Consider the following 22312-nt stretch of genomic DNA (forward strand, 5'->3'; position numbering starts at 1 on the left):
TTATTTTAGCAATTGTATTTCAATAAAACTGGTCTCTTTCATAATCATATTTGTTTTATAGAATACATACCTTGTTCTGGGAAGCGATTCTCTAGACTTTGCCAGGCTTCCAGATGTGTCTATAGCATAGGAAAGACTAAGAAAGAGCTGGATGTGGTGGTACGTCCCTTTCATCCCAGTACTCGGGAGGCAGAGGCAGGCAGATCTCTGTGAGTTCAAGGCCAACCTGATCTACAAAGTGAGTTCCAGGACAGCTGGGGCTACAGGGAGACCCTGTCTCAAAAAGACGAAAAAAAAAAGAAAGAAAGAAAGAAAGAAAGAGAGAAAGAAAGAAAGAAAGAAAGAAAAGAAAACGACTAAGAAACTCTGCTCTGAAAGAACGACAGTAGCAAACTTAATAGAACTTTCTACAGGCTAAGAGCTGTTTTAAGTCCTGTTTTTTTTTTTTTTTCTTACATACTTTTGTTTTCAGGCGGGCTCATGTAGCTCAGGCCCAGTATGTAGCCAAGGATGGCCTTGAACTCCTGATCCTCCTCCCTCAGCCTCCTGAGTCATTGGGATTATAGTTGTATACCATCACTCCTAGCTAGAAGTACTTTTTGCTTAACGTTATAGTATATTCTGACAGAATATTCTCTGGTACTTAGCAGGCAATAAACCTCCCAGGTTTATTTGCTTTATTTATTTACTTGGTCAGCGTCAACACAAGTGAATCCATTTTTATTTTAATAACCCTACTTTTTTGCATACAGGCAGGCTACATTTTGGCATTGGGCAGTGAACTGGTAAACCAGCAGAAGATCCTGGGGCTTACCTTCCAAAGGAGAACTATACATATAGGCCAAGTTAGACCACAGCACACAGAGTACAAAGACTCACAAGTCTTTAGGAACAATGCCACAGTACCAAAAGTTCTGAACATGGGTTGTTTTTCATACTTTCAAACAAACCCAAACACACACTAAGTGACAAAAAACTGGCCTGAAGTAGTGTGAGACTATAAAACAAGAATTTCACACAATGTGAGATTTCATGCTTTTAACTTTAGAGTGTTTTTTCCACTTTCAATGTTTTAATGTTTAATTAAGGTCCTAAAACTTTCTCAGTAGTTATGTAGGTAGTATGGAGTTATGTAGCATAGTTAATATAGGATATGCCTTCCATCAGGGCACATGCCTTCCATCAGGGCACAGGCCTGTAATCCCCCCACTTAGGAGGAATGAGGGTCAGGAGTTCAAGGTCATCCACAGTTCGAAATCACCCTAGCCAACTTGAGACCCTGTCTCAAAAGTCTCAACAACAACAAAAAGCTGGGTGCTGGTGGTGCCTGCCTTTAATCCCAGCACTCAGGAGGCAGCGGCAGGCAGATCTCTGTGAGATCTGGCAAGTGCCAGGCAAGCTGGAGCTACGGGAAGACCCTATCTCAAAAAGACCAAAAATTAAATAAATAAATAAATAAATAAATAAATAAATAAATAAATAAAATGAAGATAAACATACATACACAAACACATGCACATAAACACATTCACACATGCAGATACACACGCACGTACACATAAACATACACAAATACACACAGAAGCTATAGGCAGACCCTATCTCAAAAAAAAAAAAATAATAAAAATAAAAATAAAGAAATTAAAAAAAAATTAAAGCTAGACATGCTCGCTATGCTATAATCCCAGGCTGTAGCCCCAGCTGGCCTGGAACTTGCTATGTAGACCAGGCTGGCCTCGAACTCACAGACATCCGCCTGCCTCTGCCTCCCAAGTGCTGGGATTAAAGGTGTGCGCCGCCACGCCCTGCTAGACCTTTAATAACAGTCTGTGGATGAGATCCAGTCTACAAAGTGTGATCTGGCCTTTTGGACTTAAACTACATTCAACATAGAAGAAAGTTGCAAAGGATGATCTGACAGTTTTGCTTCTCTGAGTTTGCTTCTCAGAAGCACCTTTTTCAGAATGTCTGCTTCCTAAAGTTTCTTTTTCCTAGGGACTCTCCATATCCATAATTGTAAATACTGTCTGGCCTCTATCTCTGCCTTATATTTCTCTTTGGTGCCTCTCTGTATCTCAAAATCTCCTTTTTCTTTTCTCCAATCTCATCATCTCTGTGTTCTGATATCTGGGCTGTTTGTAGCTTAAGGGTATTTTAACATGTACAAGGTCCTGGGGTTTGATTTCATCACTGAAAAAAAAATCTGTCTCTGTTTCATGTCTGGCATATAGGAATCAATTTCATCTATACTTGAAAGCTTTACTGAGAAAGGGGCTCAGTTTCCATCTTCCCCCTTTCTTCCTCTGGTGGAACTGGCCTCCGGTCAAACGGCTAGCTAGAGAGCAGGGCGACGTGGGGGATGGTGGTGGTGGTATTGTGCAAGTGTCATTAGGTTTTCTCCAGAAGAAATGGTCCTGGAACTCCGGACGGTGACTTTTCCCTCTCCTAGGTCCCGGCGCAGCAGGCCACGCCCCTACACCCCTGGCAGCCCCGGTTCCACCAGGTAGGCGGCTCCGACTCAGCCAATCAGCGAGCGCTTGTGCAAAAGGGACAAAAAGCCCTCCTCCCTTGGCGAGGCCGGTGCAAGATGGCTGCGGCGTGTCGGAGCGTGAAGGTAGACTTTTCTGTGCCTTTAACGTTTGCTCCTTTCTACAGGCTGGGATCGCGTGGCAGGGAACTAGAGAGGAGAGCGGTGCCTGGAGAAAGGGTCATGTGTGTTCCGACCTGATATTGAGTTGGGCTTTGTAAAAGGTGAACGTCGACACGCAAATGCTTATGTATGTGGGGGTCACAGGCTTGTCTGGGATGAGACCCCCACCCCGGAGAGGATGTACACCCGCGTCACAGACAGCCCCCACTTCTCAGAAGTCCAGAACTGGCAAGTGAGAGTGGGGGTGGCTTGGACAGTAGCAGCTGACCGTGTCCCCTTTCACAGGGCCTGGTTGCAGTAATAACTGGAGGAGCCTCGGGCCTTGGCCTGGCTACGGCGGAAAGACTGGTGGGACAAGGGGCCACAGCTGTACTTCTGGACCTGCCTAACTCGGGGGGCGAAGCCCAAGCCAAGAAGTTAGGCGAGAGCTGCGTGTTTGCCCCAGCCAACGTGAGTCACCTGTCCCATGGTGTGCATCAGCCCACTACAAACCTGGGCTTCTGTTCGGGTTCTACCTATAAGAATGGTCTGGGGCTGGGGAGATAGTGCAGCAGGTAAAGACTCTTGCTGCCAAGTGTGACGACCTGTAGCGTGTTAGGTGAGACTTTACTCCGGAAAGTTGTCCTCTGACCTCTGCACACGTAATGCACACGCATGTGCACGGGCACACACATAAATGTAATAAAAATTTGTTTTCTTAAAAAGTGTGCTGTGTACAACTGGTCATGGTGGCGAATGCCTTTAATCCCAGCACCCAGGAGGCAGAGTCAGGTGGATCTCACTGAGATCCAGGCCAGCCTGGTCTACATAGTGAGTTCCAGGTCAGCTGGGACTACAGGGAGACCATGTCTCAAATATAAATATAGCATGCGCCATTGTGTGTGTGTGTGTGTGTGTGTGTGTGTGTGTGTGTGTGCGTGCGCGCGCGCGCGGGAGCACCTGTGGTAACTATAAGGTGAGCATGATGGGGATTGGACATACCAGAAATTTTGGGAGGAAATAGGTATACTTTAAAATGCATATTGTGCCCTGTGGTTTTATATTTGCAGTTGAAAAACTTGAACTCAGCAGGTAGGGACACAAAAAGAGCTAGTTTATGTTCCTATCAGTAATTCTCGAAACAGGGTTGTATGGGAAGATAGCTCAGTGGTAGGGTGCTTACCTAGCATGTGGGAGGCCCTGGGTTTAATTCTCAGTACTGCAAAAAAAGAAAAAAACAAAAGCAGGGTTTTATAATGTCCTAATTCACAGCAACCAAGAGTTACCAGGGGCATATGAGGTTACCAAGAGTATAGATTTGAAAAAATGCAACACTGTTCTGTAGTACCTAACATTTCCCTTTCACCCCACTTTCTTATCTCTTTTTATCACAACTCTCTCAGGCTTCCATTTTGCTTGCACAGTTCTCTTCCCATCCAAAGACTGGGCCTGTCCTCCCCTCCCCTCCTCTAGGTTTAGTGGTGTGTATCCTAAGAAATGAATACCTTTCCTCCATGTCTCCCCCTAAAGGTGACCTCTGAGAAGGACGTACAAACAGCTTTGACTCTAGCAAAAGAAAAGTTTGGTCATGTAGATGTGGCTGTCAACTGTGCAGGTGTTGCAGTGGCCATTAAGACCTACAACCAAAAGAAGAACCAGCCCCATGTCTTGGAAGACTTCCAGCGGGTTATCAATGTAAGGCCTTGCAGGAACTCCAGGGGCAGGAATAAGAGGCGTCTGGCTGTGGGTACTCACAAAGCTTTTAGAGAAACTAAATGGAGTTTGTCATAGATCCTACACCATGGCTCTACTCATCCTCCAGGTGAATCTCATAGGCACTTTCAATGTTATCCGCTTGGTTGCTGGTGTGATGAGCCAGAATGTACCAGACCCCGGAGGCCAGCGTGGAGTAATCATCAACACTGCAAGTGTGGCTGCCTTTGAGGGCCAGGTATGTGGGCAGTGGGCAGTGCTTGTTTCTCAGTGACTTGTTGGGGGCTCTCTCACCTATGACCTTCACTTTCTCCAGGTTGGACAAGCTGCGTACTCTGCATCCAAAGGGGGCATAGTGGGCATGACACTGCCCATTGCTCGAGATCTGGCTCCTATAGGTATCCGTGTGATGACTATCGCTCCAGGTAGACATATCCCTGTATTTTTTGCCATACTTAGCATTGGGTGGGATCTTTGGGCAGTTGGGGAGAAGGTATCCACTACCTAAACATCAGCTTAGCAGTAAAGAAGGAAGAACCAAGTGACCGAAAACAAGAATGAGTCCTTTACTCTGGTACTCTTGTCTAGGTTTGTTTGCCACCCCACTGCTGACCACTCTTCCAGAGAAAGTACGCAACTTCTTGGCCAGCCAGGTACCCTTCCCCAGCCGACTGGGTGACCCTGCTGAGTATGCTCATCTGGTACAGACCATAATCGAGAACCCATTCCTCAATGGAGAGGTCATTCGGCTGGATGGGGCCATTCGCATGCAGCCTTAATGGGAGAAGGCAGGGAAAACACAGGCTCCTGTGCCACCCCACCTTTCCCTGGAGTACGTACAACTTTTCAGTTTGGGGAGAACCTAACAGCCATTTTGTAATTCTGCTCACCAGTCACCCTCTGTGCCTAATAAAGTCTCACTCTCACAGGATGTGAGTAGTCTCGTGTGCTGGGGGAACTGACATATGGAAGGAAGGTGAAGGCTCTGAAAGCAATGGATACTTAAGAGCCCCAGGATGGAGTGATGGGAAAGGCAGCACCTCACACTTACTGTGTTCTGTTACAACACATTTTAATGGATAACTTTATTAGCTAGAGTAGTAAGCTTATTGATGTCTTATTGGGGAGATATTGGAAGTGGGGATATGCAGCGTTTTCTTTCCTTTGACTCCTAGCCATCTGTGAGCTTGATAGAAGGGAGAGAGATGATCATCTTGAGTTCAGTAGCTGCTCTTGTTGAACTGTAGGTAATACTGGGCTATAGGTTGATTGCTATAGATGATTGAATTCAGGTAGTTCTGCCTGTGAAAGTTCAGAGGCCTCAGCTAATGTGCTTTCCCTCTCCCCCTGGTCCTTGTTATCCCTTCCCACCCTCTCTTGGCCTTTATCCCCACTACTACACTCTGGAACTCACTGGGTTTGTTGTTCCTTAGCTGATTCCTGGTTGAAGGAGCCCAGCCCCCTTCGCAACTCAGCACACAATTCCCTTTCCCGTTCTTCTAGCTCCAGTACTTCTTCAGCCAAGCATATGCTCTGGCTTCCCCACTTGGCATCCAATGCCTTTTCAGCTTGGTGCAGTTCCTTTTTCTCACAGCGCTGTACTTCCTGGCCTTTCCTGATGGTAGCTCCCTGCTTTGATGTCTTGCCCTTCAGGTAAAACGGCAGGACCCGTTGGAGAGCCTGGGGCAGTTGGGCAGCTTGAGAGTTCTTAGTCAGTGGGTCACTCTTAATTCGGTTCTTGACCTCCATGAGGTTGGCCTTCTGTCGTTGCTGATGTTCATGGCGCTGCTTCTGGGCCTGCTTAGCTGCCTGGTGGGACCCCCAAACATAAGCATTTGGGTGGCCAACCTTGGGAAACTCAGTTGAAGGGGTGGGGAAAATATGGTCCTATTCCTCCATCTTAGGGAGAAGGGTGAGGCACTGCATGGACTTTTAATGACCCTAAAGACATGGAGAAGAGGGATACAATGGCCAGGGTATTTCTCTGCATTCAGGAAGGCCTTCGGATGAAAGGGCAATGCTCTGTTCTGTTCTTAAGTCATCTGTATCTGGAGGGAGGGAGGGAGGTGACTTATACTCTAAAAGGATCTTGGGGATTAGGTCAAAAGAGAGTTCTTAGGTAGATGAGAATAATGGTGCTGGTTTGAAAGGGGTATGAGCAGAAAGATGTGGTTAAGGCTCCCTGGGACTTTGTTCAAGGAATTGGGGAGGGCCCAGTGCACTGGGATGGTTCAGGCCATACCTTGGCTCTCTTGGCATTGGCCATAGCAATCCTCATGGCTACACGACAGGATTCCTCCAGCCTGGCCAGCTCAGCAGCCCGTGTATCCATGGCTAGGTGCAACTGGTCACTGAGCAAAGCTACACAGAGAAATAGGGCCAGGGCACCATACTGGCCTGCTCCAGTCCTCATTCCCTATTCAACATACTTTGTATCTGTTTGTGTGTCGCGCGGCATGCGAGCGTGCTTGTGAGGGAGCTAATGTGGAAGTTGTAGTGGGAAGGAGCTATTCTTTGAAATTATGGGTAGCCAAGACGCAGCAACTTGGTCACAATGTAACTGTGATGTCTGAGCTGTGTGGCCCTAGGTAAAGCATTTCATCTCTCTAAGCCTCAGTCTAAAAGGCTATTTGTTGGGTTCTGAAGACACCACAGAATTAGATTGTGTTTCAGAGAACTCCTTTTCTACTCCGGTGTGATGATGCACTTAGGTGGTGGAGGCACTTATGTGGTTGACCCTGTCTCAACTCCCACCACCACTACCAACCTCCCTATCTAGTGGGGGAGTCAGATCAAATAGATAATCAGACCACCATCTGATAAGGTAAGGCTGATGACAGGGATATATACAAAGCATATTAAAGGCTTTGAGTTTGGGGATATAGCCAGTAGTACAGGATAAGCAAAGTTACTAACATTGTTTCCTACTCTAGCCACACACGGACTTGCTGTTTTCAGGACCTGACAGACACTGGTGATTTGGAAGGTGAACAGTGTGAGTAGATAAGACACGGCCTGGAAAGGTTTTCTGTAATGTAGAAGAAAGATGTGGCCACGAACAGTATCAGAATATTAGTTGTTATTCTGCATGATATAGATTGTAATTCCTATTTTGGATGAAGAAACAGCTGCCAAGGTGGCACATGCCTGGAACCCCAGCAATCAGGAGGCTGAGTTCAAGACTCTGTCACCAAAAAAAAAAAAAAGAATGAGAGAAACTGAAACTGAAATACAGAGAGGAACATCCATTTGCTCAAAGCAGCAGCAGAACTGTTAAGTGTGTACACATACTGCCCCCACCCACCCTCCTGTAACACAGTGACAATGTAATCATTGATAATGGCCACACTGTCAGTTGCTGAAGGAAGTCAGAGAAGTTAGGGCTGTGCAGATTAAACTTTCCACATCAACTCTGGGGGTACCTACCTCCCCACACAGTTCTGGCCTCCTGGGTGCTGTCTTTAAATCAGGTGAACTCCCTACCAGACTTTGAATTTCAGCCCAGAGAGCCTGGCTACGTACCTACACGTGTCTCCTCTTCCTTGACTTCCTGTTGTTCCTGCACCTGCCTCTCCAGGTAGCACATGAACTGCTCCTGCTGCATTCTTGAGTGTAAGGTCCTGTCTAGGTTTTTCCCAAGGAGAGAGTGCATGGTGGGTAGGCCATAGTTTGGGTTACTCTTATACAAAGGGCTTGGAAACTCCTGGAGTTGATCTGGATCCCAACGGTCACATTCATAGCCACTTCTGAGCTGTTGCTTCTGCTCCCGAAAATCCTGCAGTGTTTTGGACAACCACCATGCCCGTTTTGCCTCTTCCTTTTGTAGCATCTGTGCTACCAGATCACATTGTGCATGCTTGGTACCTAGGGGTGATGGGCAGGAACATGAAGGCACCATAAGAGGGACAGAGCGCAGTCACCCTGGCCTCTGTTCCAAGGTCATCTGATTTGTCTTACGACTCCAGGGCTTTAGGCTCCATTCAGAGGCAGAACTACCCTACTTCAGCCCACTTTCTCTCCTTTACCCCTTTGTCTGGCCCCAGCCTTGGGTCTTTACCATCAGCCATCTCATTGCTCTGCTCTGTTGACTCCTGAAGTTTTTGCTCCTCTACCTGGTAGCTTCAGCATCCACCTGGATCTCAAAGAAAGGAGCTAAATCAGTGAAGGGGTTCAGCATGGGGCCCTGAAGCCTTTAACAGAAACTGCTTAGAGCTTATTCCCTTCAAAATCCTCCTATAGCTCCCCATGACCTACTGGATAAGTTCCAGCTCCCGAGCACAACATGTAAACATCTCCATAGTCTAGCTGCTGTTTTTGCCTTAATCTTTTTGTACCTCCTTTCCCTGTCTCCTCTCACATTAGCCTTAGCTCTACTTCTAGTTCTCTGCACATCTTAGGCTGTTTCAAACCCATAGCCTTTGCTCAGACTGTTTCCTCCCACCCCTTGGAACAACGCTTTAAGTTGCTCCTGTCAGGTATTTTGTCACAGTAACAAGAAAAATAATATGAAGTAGCCTTGCAGAAATACCTTAGGTATATGTAATAACAAATATTCTTTACACCCTTTTTTTGGCTTCCTCCTTGTTGTCGCTCTAAGAACTGACCACATGTCCCAAAGCTGACCAGAGGAGAGCCTGTTGTCACCCAATCACTTCTGCACAGCCCCATCTCTCCTCCCAAGCCTTGCCCAGGTCTATGCAGTAGGTTCCCTAGGCCCTGTCTTTCTAGCCCTATGACCTGCTTGAATCAGGAGGGGTTGTAATGAGTGAGCACAGCCACATTCCTTTCTAGGCATAAGAAGGAAGTCCTGTGAAGTAGCTTCCATTACCCACTCACCCCCATGACTCTGTCCTGCACATTGAAGAATTGGCTTTGTTTATCTCTCGAGTCCTTCTAGCTTCAATGGCTGCTATCCCCTTGGGATCTGGTATGTAGTCTACCTTATACAGCTGAAGCAAGAAAGTGGAATAGTCCATAAACGCTGACCATGCCTTACCTCCAGTCCTTTCACCCTTACAATATCAGCTGTGATTTTACCTCCTGGTGTTTCATATATGTCCATCTCTGCTGTCACTACCCAAATTCAGGCCTCACAATGAAAATCTAATGTCAGGCAATATTCCCAGAAGCCTTGCTGGCCCCTGTTGCTCCAATGTTATCCTCTCTGCCTTGGCAGTCAGATCTGGCCATTACACTCCTCAAAACCTTTGTAAGCGGCTTTAAAACAAATGTCTCCCTGGTGTTTACAAGGCCCATCCCCTTTTGTCAGCACTACAAAGGCTGGGGCAGGAAGATCATGAGTTTGAGGCCAGTCTGGACTACACATAGCAAGACTTTATCTCAAAATACAAACAAGAAAACTTTAAAAAATTATTCTTAGATTCTTACATATACAGTATCTAAATATTAGAGAGGTGCGGTATAGTGTGTGGAGTGTGCATAGTGTGTGGAGTACTCTTTGAGACAAGACACTTCAATGGGAGTGATAATTTCTGTATATTGGGAAGGTTGTTGGTGATAGGGTTTTACTATGTTACCTAGGCTGACTCAGAGTTGTAATACTCCTGCACTAGCCTTCTGAGCACTGAGATCACAAGCAGGCAACACTATTCCTACCTTAGGTTGAGAAGTTGGTTCATGGATTTCTATTTTGTCATGCTTGCAAACATTCAAACTGGTTATTGGAGATTACAGCTATAGGGGGACATGAACATCACATACAAAGGCCCTATGATGAAGATAACTGTGTTGGGGTACTTGAAGAAAGGCCAGTGTGCCAAGAGCATTATAGCCAAGGGAGACAGTGGCATGAAACAAACTGGGAAAGTATACAGGAACTAAATCTTAAAAGCCTAAAGTAAGTGGGCTGGAGATGTGGCTCAGTTGGTAGAATGCTTGCCTACCATGAAGCTCTGGGTTCAATCCATAGTACCATACAAAACCTTGGCTGTGCATGCCTATAATGCCAGCAGTTAGGGGTGGTAGAGGCAGGAGGATTGGAAGTTCAAGGTCATCTTCAACTACAGAGTGAGTTCAAGGCCAGCTTGGGCTACATGAGACCCTGTTTCAAAAAACTGTCTCAAGGTCTTGAGATTGCTCAGTGAGTAAAGATACTTGTTAATGAATTTGAATCTAACTCAGTGAAATAGGAAGCCAATGGAGAATTTCAATCAGATGGGAGATAAGAGACATGACCATATTTATGCTTGCAAAAGTTTGTTGGTTTTTATTTTTTTGTCTGACTTGTGTGCCAAAAATGGGCTTCCCAAACTGTCAAGGAACACAGGCTAATTTAAATCATCTAGACTTCTATCTGACTAGAAAACAAGTAATAAAAATAAAGGGGAAATTTTATTTCAGAAAAGAAAGCCTCTGGCCTGCCTGTGTGACGAGTGGGCAACAGGAAACAACAGAGAGGAAGCCAGCAGGCCAATATGGAGACCACTGCAGTCATCCAGAAAGATAAGGATAGTGGCTTTGACAAGGGCTATTTTGAAAGAAGAGAGAATGAGGTGAAGACTCAGTAGGTAAAGTACTTGTGCAAGCATGAAGACCTGAGTTCAGAACCCTAGCACTCACATAAAAGCTAGGCATTGTTTCTCCAGGAGAGAAGCTCAACTGCCATCTTGATTTTAGCCCAGTGAAACCCAGACTTTTATTTTCCAGAACTATATGAAAATAAAATTTTTATTGTTTTATGCCATTAAGTTTGACGTGATTCATTATAGCAGCAACAGGAAATAAATACAACTTCTCAGCCAACATTTTTTGGAAGACAGAGACTGATGTTTATCTATAGCTGTGCTGCCCACTATGGTAGCCATTAGTCCTGTATAGCCATTGAGCACTTGAAGTGAGATACATTGAGTTGAATACAATACTGAGATCACAAAAGGGTGAGGGAGATGGCTTAGTGTGTAAAGGTGCTTGCCACCAGGCCTGAAGAGTTGAATCCCTGGGATCCACATAGTGGGGTATGCAGCAATGGGAATGGAATGGTAGAGAAACAAAACGGGAGAGTTAGAACAGGGAGAAGGGGAAAAGGAACGGAAACAAAGCTTAAGGATCGTGACTCTTGGGGGTTTGCACAAGACACCGTAAGGGATCCCAATCTTCAGGCTCCTAGGATGGATTTGTGTCCAAGATGGCTCTTGAGCCAACCGCAGTCTTTAAGTTCTGCTTGGAGGAATAAGAGAGGGGCAGGCGACGGGGGCAGTATCTCAAAGCACAGCCTTCCCCAGCTTGTATCCTGGTTGCTCCCTTCACACTTCAGTCTGCCTCCAATCTCACTTCACCTAAATCTTCCCACAGATCCCTCCTTCCAGTCCAAACCGGATCCCGCCCCCAAGAGGTGTCTCCCAATTCCCAGCCCAGTCCCCGCCTGAGCTCTCAGGCAGGTACACTAAAAGTCACAGCAGAGTTCTCGCCTCCCACTGACCCTAGGAAAGCGGGGAACGCATAACCTTACTATGATTTTTGACTTGTCTCAGGAACCGTGGGCTCAAGGTACTGCCTGCTTGCCTGCCTTCTCAGATACCAAAGCGCTGAGTCCACCTGAGCTCTAAGTCTTCTACAACTGAGTTGGCTGAAGCAGTGTTGTTTTTTTTTTGTTGTTGTTGTTGCTATGCAACAACAAAGGGGGGCGGGGTCTAGACGAGTCTCCCACGTTAGACCAGGACTGTGGATTGTCAACTTCAGATGGAAGTACCCGCCCTGAATTCCCGCTGGAGCCGGAAGCCGGAAGTCCCGTTTGGATTGAATTTACTATCGCGAGGTTTTCCGGCCGCCCGGCTTGCACTGCGGCGTTTCCCGCGCGTGATAACCTCAGCTCCCAGGCGTACGACGCGGCCTCTCCTACGCCAGCGCTGCCGCCATGGGTTTCCTGAAACTGATTGAGATCGAGAACTTTAAATCCTACAAGGGTCGACAGATTATCGGACCATTTCAGAGGTTCACCGCCATCATTGGACCCAATGGCTCTGGTGAGAAAAATCCTGCAGCCCTGCGTGCGTTAGGGTCAGGACCCCCCCCCCCATCTGCCGCCACGTACCCACATATGACCTGGAACGCTGTGAACCCTAAAAGGTTGCTTACCCCTCTTTGGGTGGTTTTGTTCAAACTCACTTTGCCCCCTGGCATATTCTTACTCGAATTCCTTCCCCAAATGTCAGTTGTCAGAGTTTGCTGCGGCCCCCGCTCAAGCCCAAATGGTATGGGCCGAGCTGTGCGTTGCTCCGCCGCTGCCCCCTCTAGCCAAAAAAGGCGCGTCTGAAGCCAACTGCCAGCTGCTGGCCCGCGGCTCCCTTCCGGTCTGCTTTGTTCCAACTTCCTGGTCTTGTTTGACCCTTCCAGAAAGTGGAGTAGCTGGTAACTCTACTGTGGTGTCAGCTCCAAACTGTACTCTTCTGCTTTAGCCATCCCCCCCCCGCAGTGGTACGCTCCAATTCCTTTTTTTCTTGTCAGCGGCACTTTTGAATTTCAGACCCTACACTCCAGTCTTCAGAGTGTTTAGAGTTCGTATCTCCGCAGCCCCCACCCCCCCCCAGATTGTTGCTTTGAACTTGCCTTTTTCCTACCATGGAAGCTGTCGTAATAATCCTGAACGTGTTTGCTCGCTGAATTTGTTCAATGTTTTTATGTTTATCAAGAGTTGCTCAAGTTCATGCAGAAACAGCAGAAAATAAACGAAATCCATGATCTCAGGGAACTTTAGGAGAAAGAAGATAAAGTACAAAATGAGATGATTTTTAGACCATTATAAATGTTCTGCAGGAAATGGGTTAGGTTGATGTGATAGAATTACTTACTTGGGTGGTGTGTCTGGGAAATGATAGGTAAGCCTCTATTTCATATCTTAACTCCTTATATTTTTATTTTTATTTATTTTTTGTCTTTTTGAGACAGGGTCTCCCTGTAGCCCCAGCTGTCCTGGAACTCACTGTGTAAACCAGGAAGGCCTCAAACTCACAAAGATCCGCCTGCCGCTGCCTCCCAAGTGCTGGGATTAAAGGCGTGTGCCACCATGCCCAGCAACTCCTTATATTTTTAAAAAATATTTTATTTTATGTGTATGAGTATATTGCCTGCATGTATGTAAGTGCACCCATGTGATGCAGTGCCCATGGAGATCAGAAGAGGGCATCGGATCCCCGGTAACTGGAGTTATGGATGGTTTTTATTCCCCATGTGGGTACTGGGATTTGAACCTGGGTCTTCTGCAAGAACAGTTAATGCTCTTAACTGTTGAGCCATCTCTTCAGCCCCTTAACTCCTTTAAATTCTGTTCTGAGTTCCTCTCACCTACTCCTAGAAATGTGCTTTGGGAATCTTGACTGTACCTCCACCTCAGAGATGTTCTAACTCATTCATTTTTCTAGTCTGACTGGCCACCTTTGCTCATAGTGAATGCCTTCGTTGGAGTCTTGCCAGGGTTTTCCTCTGCTTACAGCAAGGTTTCCCAACACTGGTATACATTCAGTGACATACGTTATGTGGGGGTCAGACCTGTGCATTGTAGGACATTTGGCAGTATCTCTGGCTTCTACCCACTGGATGATACCTCCGTTCCCTATGTATGACCATCAAAAATGTCTCCAGACCTTGCCAGTGTCCTGGGGGTGGACTGGGGGGAGTGACAAATCACTGTGTGTAAGTGTATCCCCTGGATGTATGTACGTTCACCCGTGTCATGCAGTGGCTGCAGAGGTCAGAAGAGAGCTTCAGATCCCCTGGAACTGGAGGGTTGCTGGCCACCATGTGGATACTGGGAACTGAACCTCGGTCCTCTACAAGAATAGCCAGTGGTTGCAATCACTGAGCCACCTCTCCAGCCCTCTTCCACTCAGTTTTTACATTTTTGATTTTGTGACCCCTATAGGAACCATTTGGCGAAATTCAGTCCCCTCAACATTGTTAGAATTACAATCCAGCTGCTTTGAAAAGGCCCTTCTCCTGACTCCTGACTCCTTGTTCCCTTATCTTCTTCTTCTTCTTTTTTTTTTTTCTTTTTGGTCTTTTTGAGACAGGCTCCCCCTGTTACCCCAGCCAGCTGACCTGGAATTCCTATGTAGACCACACTGACTCACAGAGATCTCCTTGCCTCTGCCTCCCAAGGCTGGGATTATGCCTGGTGGCTCCTCCCTTATTCATTTGATTTTTTTGGTTTTTGTTTGTTTGTTTGTTTGTTTTTGAGACAGGGCTTTACAGCCTTGAATTCCTAATCCTCCCACTTCCATCTCCCAAATACTGAGATTACAGATGTGTGTCACCACACCTGCCTGGTTCTTTCTGATCACCAAAGCCTATCTCTATAAAGTATTCCTTTTTAAAAAATAGATATTTAGGGGCTGGAGAGGTGGCTCAGCAATTAAGAGCACTGACTGCTATTGCAGAGGATCTGAGTTCGATTCCCAGCACCCACATGGCAGCTAATAACTGTCTGTAGCTCCAGTTCCAGGGGATCTGACTCCTGACCTCTGCAGGCATTGCACGACATGGGTGCACTTACACACGTGGAGACAATACACTCACACATAAAATAGAAATAATAAATAAAATACAGAAAAATAGATATTTAATTTTTTAAAACTTTTTTTTGGGTTGTTGTTAATTATGGGAGGGGGGTTGTCTACACATTGAATTCCAAACTGCAGTTACAGATAGTTGTATGTTGTGGGTACTGGGAATCAAATTTGCAGGAGCATACATGCTCTGAACGGCTAAGGCGACTCTCCATCCCCTACAATGCAGTCAGTCCTTGATCCTTGATTCCAGTCCCTTTGTAAATTGTTCTCTCTTGTACATGGATTGTTCATACTTATTTTTTTCTGTCACATAGTCATCGCATATGTTTTGTATCTTCATGCCTGTGTATGAGTGTCCTCAAGAAAGCATTCCTTGAAATGTTTTATTGGTGTGTGGTTCATATTATATATTAGGAAAATGTTTACAACAATGAATGATTTTGAGTAAAAGAGGCTTGTGGTTGTTCTTATCATTCCTTATTATTCCTTATTATCATGTTCTTATCATTCCTGGAGATCAAGAGAGAAGCCCAGAGACTGGAAATTGGGGCTTAAAAGCCTGAATTTTAGCTGGGAATATGATATTCTTTCATGATCTCTGCAGGCTTTGCACGCACATGGCGTACTTACATACATGCAGGCAAAACACTCATATACATAAAATCAAAATAAATAAAAAGTTTTAAATGGTTTTAACCGAATTAATTTGAATAGAGCATTCTCAAAAGAAAAAATTCAGGTGGCTGATAAATACTTAAAAAGTATTCAACATCATTAGCCATCAGAAAAATGTAAATTAAAACTACATTGAGATTCCATCTCACCCCAGTCAGAATGGCTATCATCAGGAAAACAAATGACAGATCTGGCATGGTGGCACATGCCTTTAATCCCAGCACTTGGCAGGCAGATTTCTGTGAGATCCCAGACCTCAGACTCACTATGTAGTTCAAGGATAACCAATCCTATTGCCTCCCTCACCTCAGTGCTAGGATTACTGGTGTACACTCCATGACCAGTTTAATGTGGTGGCTGGAGATGGAACCAAAAGCCTTGTCCATGTCAGACAAGCACTCTATAGCTGACCATATCTGCAGGCTCACAAAATGTTTTTTTTATTTTTATTTTTAACATTTATTAAGTAACAGAATGAGGAACAGTGAGCAACGATCTTGAAGCCTGATGATGTAGATAGGAGATTGCTCTCACTCTCAGTGTAACTTATACTTAAGGAATAACCAGGTTTCTTCCTCTTGAAACTGGAGGAAATACCTGTTACCCAAGACTTTTGGTTAAGGTAAATTGGGTAATTAATGTTAAAGCGCATTTCACACTTGCATGAGTCACGTGATACGTTATTCTTTAAGAAAATAGCTGCTGAGCTGGTGGCACTCTCCTTTAATGAACCCAGCACTCAAAAAAAAAATAGCTGCTTATATGTTGATTTTTTTTTTTTTTACAAAAGATTTTATTTTTATGTATATGAGTGTTTTGCCTGCATCTATATAACTGTACCTCATGTGTGCCCGGTGCCTGTCAAGGTCAGAAGAAGGCATCAGTTCCTATGGAAGTGGAGTTAAGAATGGGTTTTAGCCATCATGTGAGTGCTGGGAACAGAACCCAGGTCTTCTGGAAGACCAACTGGTGCCCTTAACTGCTGACTCAGCCCCTGCATTGATGTCTTAAAAGATATTATAAGATTGAGGCTGGAGAGATGGCTCAGCTGTTAAGAGCACTGACTGCTCTTGCAGAGGACCTGGGTTTGATTCCCACCACCCACATGGCAGCTACGAACCGTCCTTAACTCCAGTTCCAGGGAAATATGAAGCCCTCTTCTGACCTCCTCAGCATTGCACAACACGGGTGCACTCACATACATGCAGGCAATACACTCATACACATAAAATAAAAATAAATAAAATATTTTTTAAAAAGATATTGTAAGACAAAAGTAAGGCCGGAGAGGGCTCAGTCTGTGAAGTGCCTGCCACATAAGCATGAGGACCTGAGTTTGGATCCTCAGCACCCACTATCTATGAGATGGAAGCCAGCCTCGTCTACAGAGTGAGTTCCAGGCCAGCTGGGGCTATAGGGGAGACCCTGTCTCAAACAACAACAACAACCCCCCCCCCCAAAATGCTGGTTGTTTAGTTGGTGGTGGTGGTGGTGGTGATGCAGCACTCCTTTAGTTCCAGCACTTGGGGAGCGGAGGCAAGTGGATCTCAGTGAGTTTGAGGTCAGCTTGGTTTTACATAGCACGTTCTAGACCAGGGCCACACAATGATACCCTGCCTCAAAAAGACCAAAAAGAAAGAAAAATTTGGGTATGGTGGTGCATGTCTGTAACCAAGTACTGGGGAGGTGGAGACAGGCAGATCCTTGAGGTTGGCTGGCCATTCACTATAGTCTGCTTGCTGAGTTCCAAGCCAGTGAGAGAGCCTGTCAAAAAGTAAGATGGAAAGTGATCAAAAAGGGCACCCAACATGAACCTCTGGCCTCCACACATGCACACGAATTTGGTATCTGAAAGAAGCCATGTACATTAAAAATAGCATACTGATGATATAATTCGGGTAACATAAAATTTAAAAGATTGAGAATCATGAGGACTAAAACTTAGTACTTGCTGGCCATGATAGCACACACCTGTAATCTTAGCACTTGTATGGTTAAGGCAGGAGTATTGCTATGAGTTCCAGGCCAACCTGGGGTACATAGTAAGTGCTGGGATTAACTAGCAGAACTTTGTATCAAACCCCAAAAACTTAGTATTGGTTTTGCTGCTACTCAGGTATCCTGTTTGTTTTGGCAAGTTTCTCACTTCTCTTTCTTTTTCTCCCTTGTTTGATCAGGAGTCTGGACTGAGTGATTTTATAGTCTTTTTCTTAATCAAACAACAGGTGAAAAAAAAAAACTTTTCTAGGCCTGTGATTCAGTGATACAGATCTGAGCAGACTTGAGCACGCAGTTTTCCATTCTTTTTTCATTTTGCTTTGTTTGAGACAGGGTCTCCCTCTAGCCCCAGCTGGCCTGGGAGTCAATATGAAGACCAGGCTAGCCTTGATCTCACAGAGTGTTGGGATAAAAGACATGCACTACCACAATCAGCTAAGTTTTCCATTCTTTTTTTAAAAATATTTTATCTTTTTTTTTTTTTTTTTTTTTTTTTTTTTTTAAAAAAAAAAAAAAAAAAAAAAAAAAAGAGGACGTGTAGGCCAGACTGTCCTTGAACTCACAGAGATCCGCCTGCCTCTGCCTCCCAAGTGCTGGGATTAAAGGCGTGCGCCACCACGCCAGGCTATTTATCATTTTTATTTTATGTGTATGAGTATATTGCCTGCGTGCATGTGTGCGTGTGTGTGTGTGCGCATCCGTGTCATGCAATGCCCACAGAACTGGAGTTATGGACGGTTGTTAGCCACCAAGTGGGTCCTGGAATTGAACCAGGGTCCTCTGCAAGGGCAGCCAGTGCTGTAACCGCTGAGCCATCTCTCCAGTCCCCTCACAATCTATTTTTTAAAATATTTTATTATTTTTTTTATGTGTATGAGTGTATTGCCTGCATGTATGTGAGTGCACCCTTGTCGTGCAATGCCTCGGAGGTCTGAAGAGGGCTTTGGAGTCCCCTGGAACTGGAGTTAAGGATGGTTTGTAGCCACCATGTGGGTGCTGGAACTCGAACCTGGGTCCTCTGCAAGAGCAGTCAGTACCCTTAATCACTGAGCCATCTCTCCAGCCCCCCACAATCTATTTTTATACTGTTTCCTCCTGGTATTGCTTACTAGTTTCCTTTTTTAGTCTAGGTCTAAAGGCTTATTTAGATTCAGGTTAAATATTTTGGGCAAGATATGTCATAGCCCAGGCTGTGTGCTTCATATTATATTAAAACTGGAATATGCCTATTAAATTTAATAAATTAACCACTTTTAGGTATACAGTTAAGTAGTGTTAAATATATACACATTATTGTGCAACAAATCTCTAGAATTTTTTCATCTTACACCACTAAAATTCTGTGCCTACTTAAAACAGTAATTCATTTCCCCCTCTCTCCTTCCTGCTTTTGTTTTGCTTCTGTTTTTGCATGGTTGCGATCAAGCTACAAAGTAAATAACATTTGTTCATTTTATCATATTAAAGTTTGTAGAATAATCCATTCTGTGGATATCTTATTTCCTTATATGGGTTTTAGTTTCTCGATATTATATGTAATAACTATAAGGGGATGGACTATGTTTCTTTTTTTAACTTTTAAAAAAAAATTTATTTCTTTTATTTTATGTGTATGCATGTATTGCTTGCATGTAGGTAAGTGCACCCGTGTCCTGCAATGCCCACAGAGGTCAGAAGAGGCTGTCAGATCCCCTGGGACTGGAGTTATGGACAGTGCCGTGTGGGTGCTGGGATTTGAACCCGGGTCTTCTGCCAGAACAACCAGTGTTCTTAACCACTGAGCCATCTCTCCAGCCCTGAGATTCATTCTTTTTAAAAAAATTTTATTTATTATTATCATTTTTTTATGTGTATGTTTGTATTGCCTGCATGTAGGTAAGTGCACCTGTGTCCTGCAATGCCTGCGGAGATCAGAAGAGGCTGTCGGATGCCCTGGGACTGGAATTATGGACAGTGCTGCCATGTGGGTGCTGGGATTCAAACCTGGTCTTCTGCAAGAACAACCAGTGTTCTTAACTGATGAGCCATCTCTCCAGCCCCAGGACTATTTTTCTTAAATCATTGATCCAATTCTCATTGGACCCAGTTATTCTGAAAGCAGAGAGATAATCCCTTCCCATTAGCCTGAGGACTGAGTAGAACATTTTCTGTTCTCATTATCTCCTTTATTTCTTTTCCCCTTCCCTTGTTCCTAACTTTCCCTCCTCTGCTTTGGCCCCTTGTCCCTTAGGTAAGTCAAATCTCATGGATGCCATCAGCTTTGTGCTTGGTGAGAAAACCAGCAACTTGCGAGTAAAGACCCTGAGGGACCTGATCCATGGAGCGCCTGTGGGGAAGCCAGCTGCTAACCGGGCTTTTGTCAGCATGGTCTACTCTGAGGAGGGCGCTGAGGACCGCACCTTTGCCCGTGTCATTGTAGGTGAGTGTGGCTGGACAGAAGACTCTTTGGACCCAAGGAAGTAGATAGACCAGTTGCTAGGATAGGAGGAATGCCAGATCCTCGCTGACTCATTTATTGTCTTGTAGGGGGCTCCTCTGAGTACAAGATCAACAACAAAGTGGTCCAGCTTCATGAATACAGTGAGGAGTTAGAGAAGTTGGGCATTCTTATCAAAGCTCGTAACTTCCTCGTCTTTCAGGTGGGCATTTGAGAAAATAGTTACTGACTTTTTGCTCTTAGCCCTTCTCCCACATCGCCACTTGGTCTGTTCTATCTCAAGAGTTCATCATGTCTTCTTTGGACTAATGAAGCTCATTCTTTAGTTGGTGTCCTAAGTCCAGTCTGGCTGCTTCTAGTTTATTCCCGTAGCTAGGTTTATATCTTAGAAGAGTACAAGCCTTTTTCCTCCTTTCCTTAAAGCAGTTAAGAGATGCCTTCTTGCCTTAGGATAGTGGTTCTTAAATTGTAGCTCCTAGACTATCAATGTCAGTATCACTTGGGACTATGTTACAAATGCACATTCTCAGGCTCCATTCCAGAAATAGGGGCTAAGACTGGGGTGGGACACAGTGTGTTATGCCAAGCTCGCCGTGTTGTTGTGATACCATTTGAAGATTGAGAACAATTAACAGGATGAAAAGCCAACTTCCAAGCCTGTCATTCACAAAATATTATCAATTGATAGTCCCTATTGCCCAATTGAGTAGCTTCATCTGCCAACAGGCTCTCACTCAACCTTGTATTCTATTCTAATTAAACCATTTGCAGTTCTCCAGATTCGCTTCCTATCTTCAGCATGCAGTCTTTGCCTATTAATTTCCCTGTATGGAACTGTGGAGTGACCTTTTCTGTCTTTGATTTGGGGGGGGGGGTTGTTTGTATATATTTGAGGTGCTAGGGATCAAACCCAGTGCCTCTCACATGCTAAGTAAGTGTTCTACTACTGAGCTATGTGCTGCTATGAGCAACCTGCTTTCTTCTTTTCCTGGTTACTTTTCCTCTAGTTTCAAAGTCAGCTTAGATGTCACCTGTGCAAGGCCTTCCCCAATAAAATTCCCTATGTAAGTTTCTTGCCTCTCAAGCTTCAAATTTCTGGGTTGCTTTAGTCATTGTACATAATATGTATTTGTGTTACCATTGTGTTTATCTCTTTGGCTGTCTGCTCAAATGCAGAGAATGTGCGCTTTAGCCTAGTGTGGCTGGGCCTGGTAGCTCAGGCCTATAATCTTAACTAAAGTAGGAAGAGTGTAAGTTCAGGGTCTGCCTGGACTACACACAGAGTTCAAGTGCAGCCTAGGCAACTTGGTGAGACCCTGTCTCAAAATAAGAAATAATCAAAGGACAGGAGATATGGCTTAGTAGCTTAGTGATAGAGTGCTTACCTAACTTTAATCCTCAGTACTCCCCCTCACCCCCCAAAAAACTGAGATGTGGCACCAGTTGGGGAGAGGAGGGTTGGTAACCTTTTGAATAAGGACAAGTGAGCAGGGTGAATTGAGCTGGCAAATGTCTAAATGAGACAGTGTTTTGACCTTTATCAGGGTGCAGTGGAGTCTATTGCCATGAAGAACCCCAAAGAGAGGACAGCTCTATTTGAAGAGATCAGTCGCTCTGGGGAGTTAGCACAAGAGTATGACAAGCGAAAGAAGGAAATGGTGAAGGCTGAAGAGGACACGCAGTTTAATTACCATCGCAAGAAAAATATTGCAGCTGAACGCAAGGAGGCCAAACAAGAGAAAGAAGAGGTTGGTGGCCAGGCTGCATCTTGATCTGAAGGACCAAGATAGAGGCAATGTCTTACTGATACACCCATGTCCCCATTCCTGTTTGCATAGGCGGATCGCTACCAGCGCCTGAAGGATGAGGTGGTGCGAGCACAGGTACAGTTGCAGCTCTTTAAGCTTTACCATAATGAAGTGGAAATTGAGAAGCTAAACAAGGAACTGGCCTCTAAGAACAAGGAGATTGAGAAGGACAAAAAGCGAATGGACAAGGTTGAGGATGAGCTGAAGGAGAAGAAGAAAGAGCTGGGCAAAATGATGCGGGAACAGCAGCAGATTGAGAAGGAGATCAAGTAAGAGGCAGGCCTTGGCCTGGAACATGTGGGAAGCCATGAGGCTGTGTTATTTCCTTGTGATCCTCTGATCTTAGAGTCTCCTATGTATACTAATTTATCTTCCTCTTGGCTTAGTTTAGCCAGAACCAGGCATGTTTCTTTTTTTAAGCTTAAAAATTTTTTTTGTAGCCAGGTGTGGTGGTGCAGGCCTTTAATCCCAGTACAGTGGAGGCAGGCAGATCTCTGAGTTCAAGGCCAGCCTGGTCTACATAGTGAGT

At 45.0% G+C, this 22312-nt stretch overlaps 3 protein-coding genes across 3 annotated transcripts in view; 2 read left to right on the forward strand and 1 right to left on the reverse strand.

The window, feature by feature from the left end:
- The first annotated feature begins 2521 nt into the window (after positions 1-2521).
- Hsd17b10 (hydroxysteroid 17-beta dehydrogenase 10) lies at positions 2522-5273 on the forward strand. The gene is made up of 6 exons (XM_008849687.2): positions 2522-2614; positions 2936-3100; positions 4160-4324; positions 4452-4580; positions 4659-4767; positions 4931-5273. Exons 1-6 carry the CDS (start codon positions 2588-2590, stop codon positions 5119-5121), a joined length of 786 nt encoding a protein of 261 aa, XP_008847909.1. The 5' UTR covers positions 2522-2587; the 3' UTR covers positions 5122-5273.
- Positions 5274-5357: 84 nt separating this feature from the next.
- Ribc1 (RIB43A domain with coiled-coils 1) lies at positions 5358-9650 on the reverse strand. Its single transcript, XM_029554373.1, is given in 7 exon segments — positions 5358-5644; positions 5757-6151; positions 6585-6703; positions 7865-8206; positions 8400-8454; positions 9179-9222; positions 9225-9650. Coding segments are annotated over 7 exon segments (1131 nt in total). The 5' UTR covers positions 9319-9650; the 3' UTR covers positions 5358-5562.
- A 2460-nt stretch (positions 9651-12110) lies between these two features.
- Smc1a (structural maintenance of chromosomes 1A) overlaps positions 12111-22312 on the forward strand; it is a 42955-nt gene continuing 32753 nt past the window's right edge. The window contains exons 1-5 of the mRNA XM_008849688.2: positions 12111-12324; positions 19769-19957; positions 20065-20177; positions 21520-21723; positions 21814-22052. Coding sequence (XP_008847910.1) covers positions 12216-12324; positions 19769-19957; positions 20065-20177; positions 21520-21723; positions 21814-22052 — 854 coding nt within the window. The 5' untranslated portion in view covers positions 12111-12215. The remainder of the gene's footprint in view (positions 12325-19768; positions 19958-20064; positions 20178-21519; positions 21724-21813; positions 22053-22312) is intronic.

Source organism: Nannospalax galili, unplaced genomic scaffold (genome assembly GCF_000622305.1).
Source record: "Nannospalax galili isolate Female #2095 unplaced genomic scaffold, S.galili_v1.0 scaffold225, whole genome shotgun sequence".
NCBI classification, from domain to species: domain Eukaryota; kingdom Metazoa; phylum Chordata; class Mammalia; order Rodentia; family Spalacidae; genus Nannospalax; species Nannospalax galili.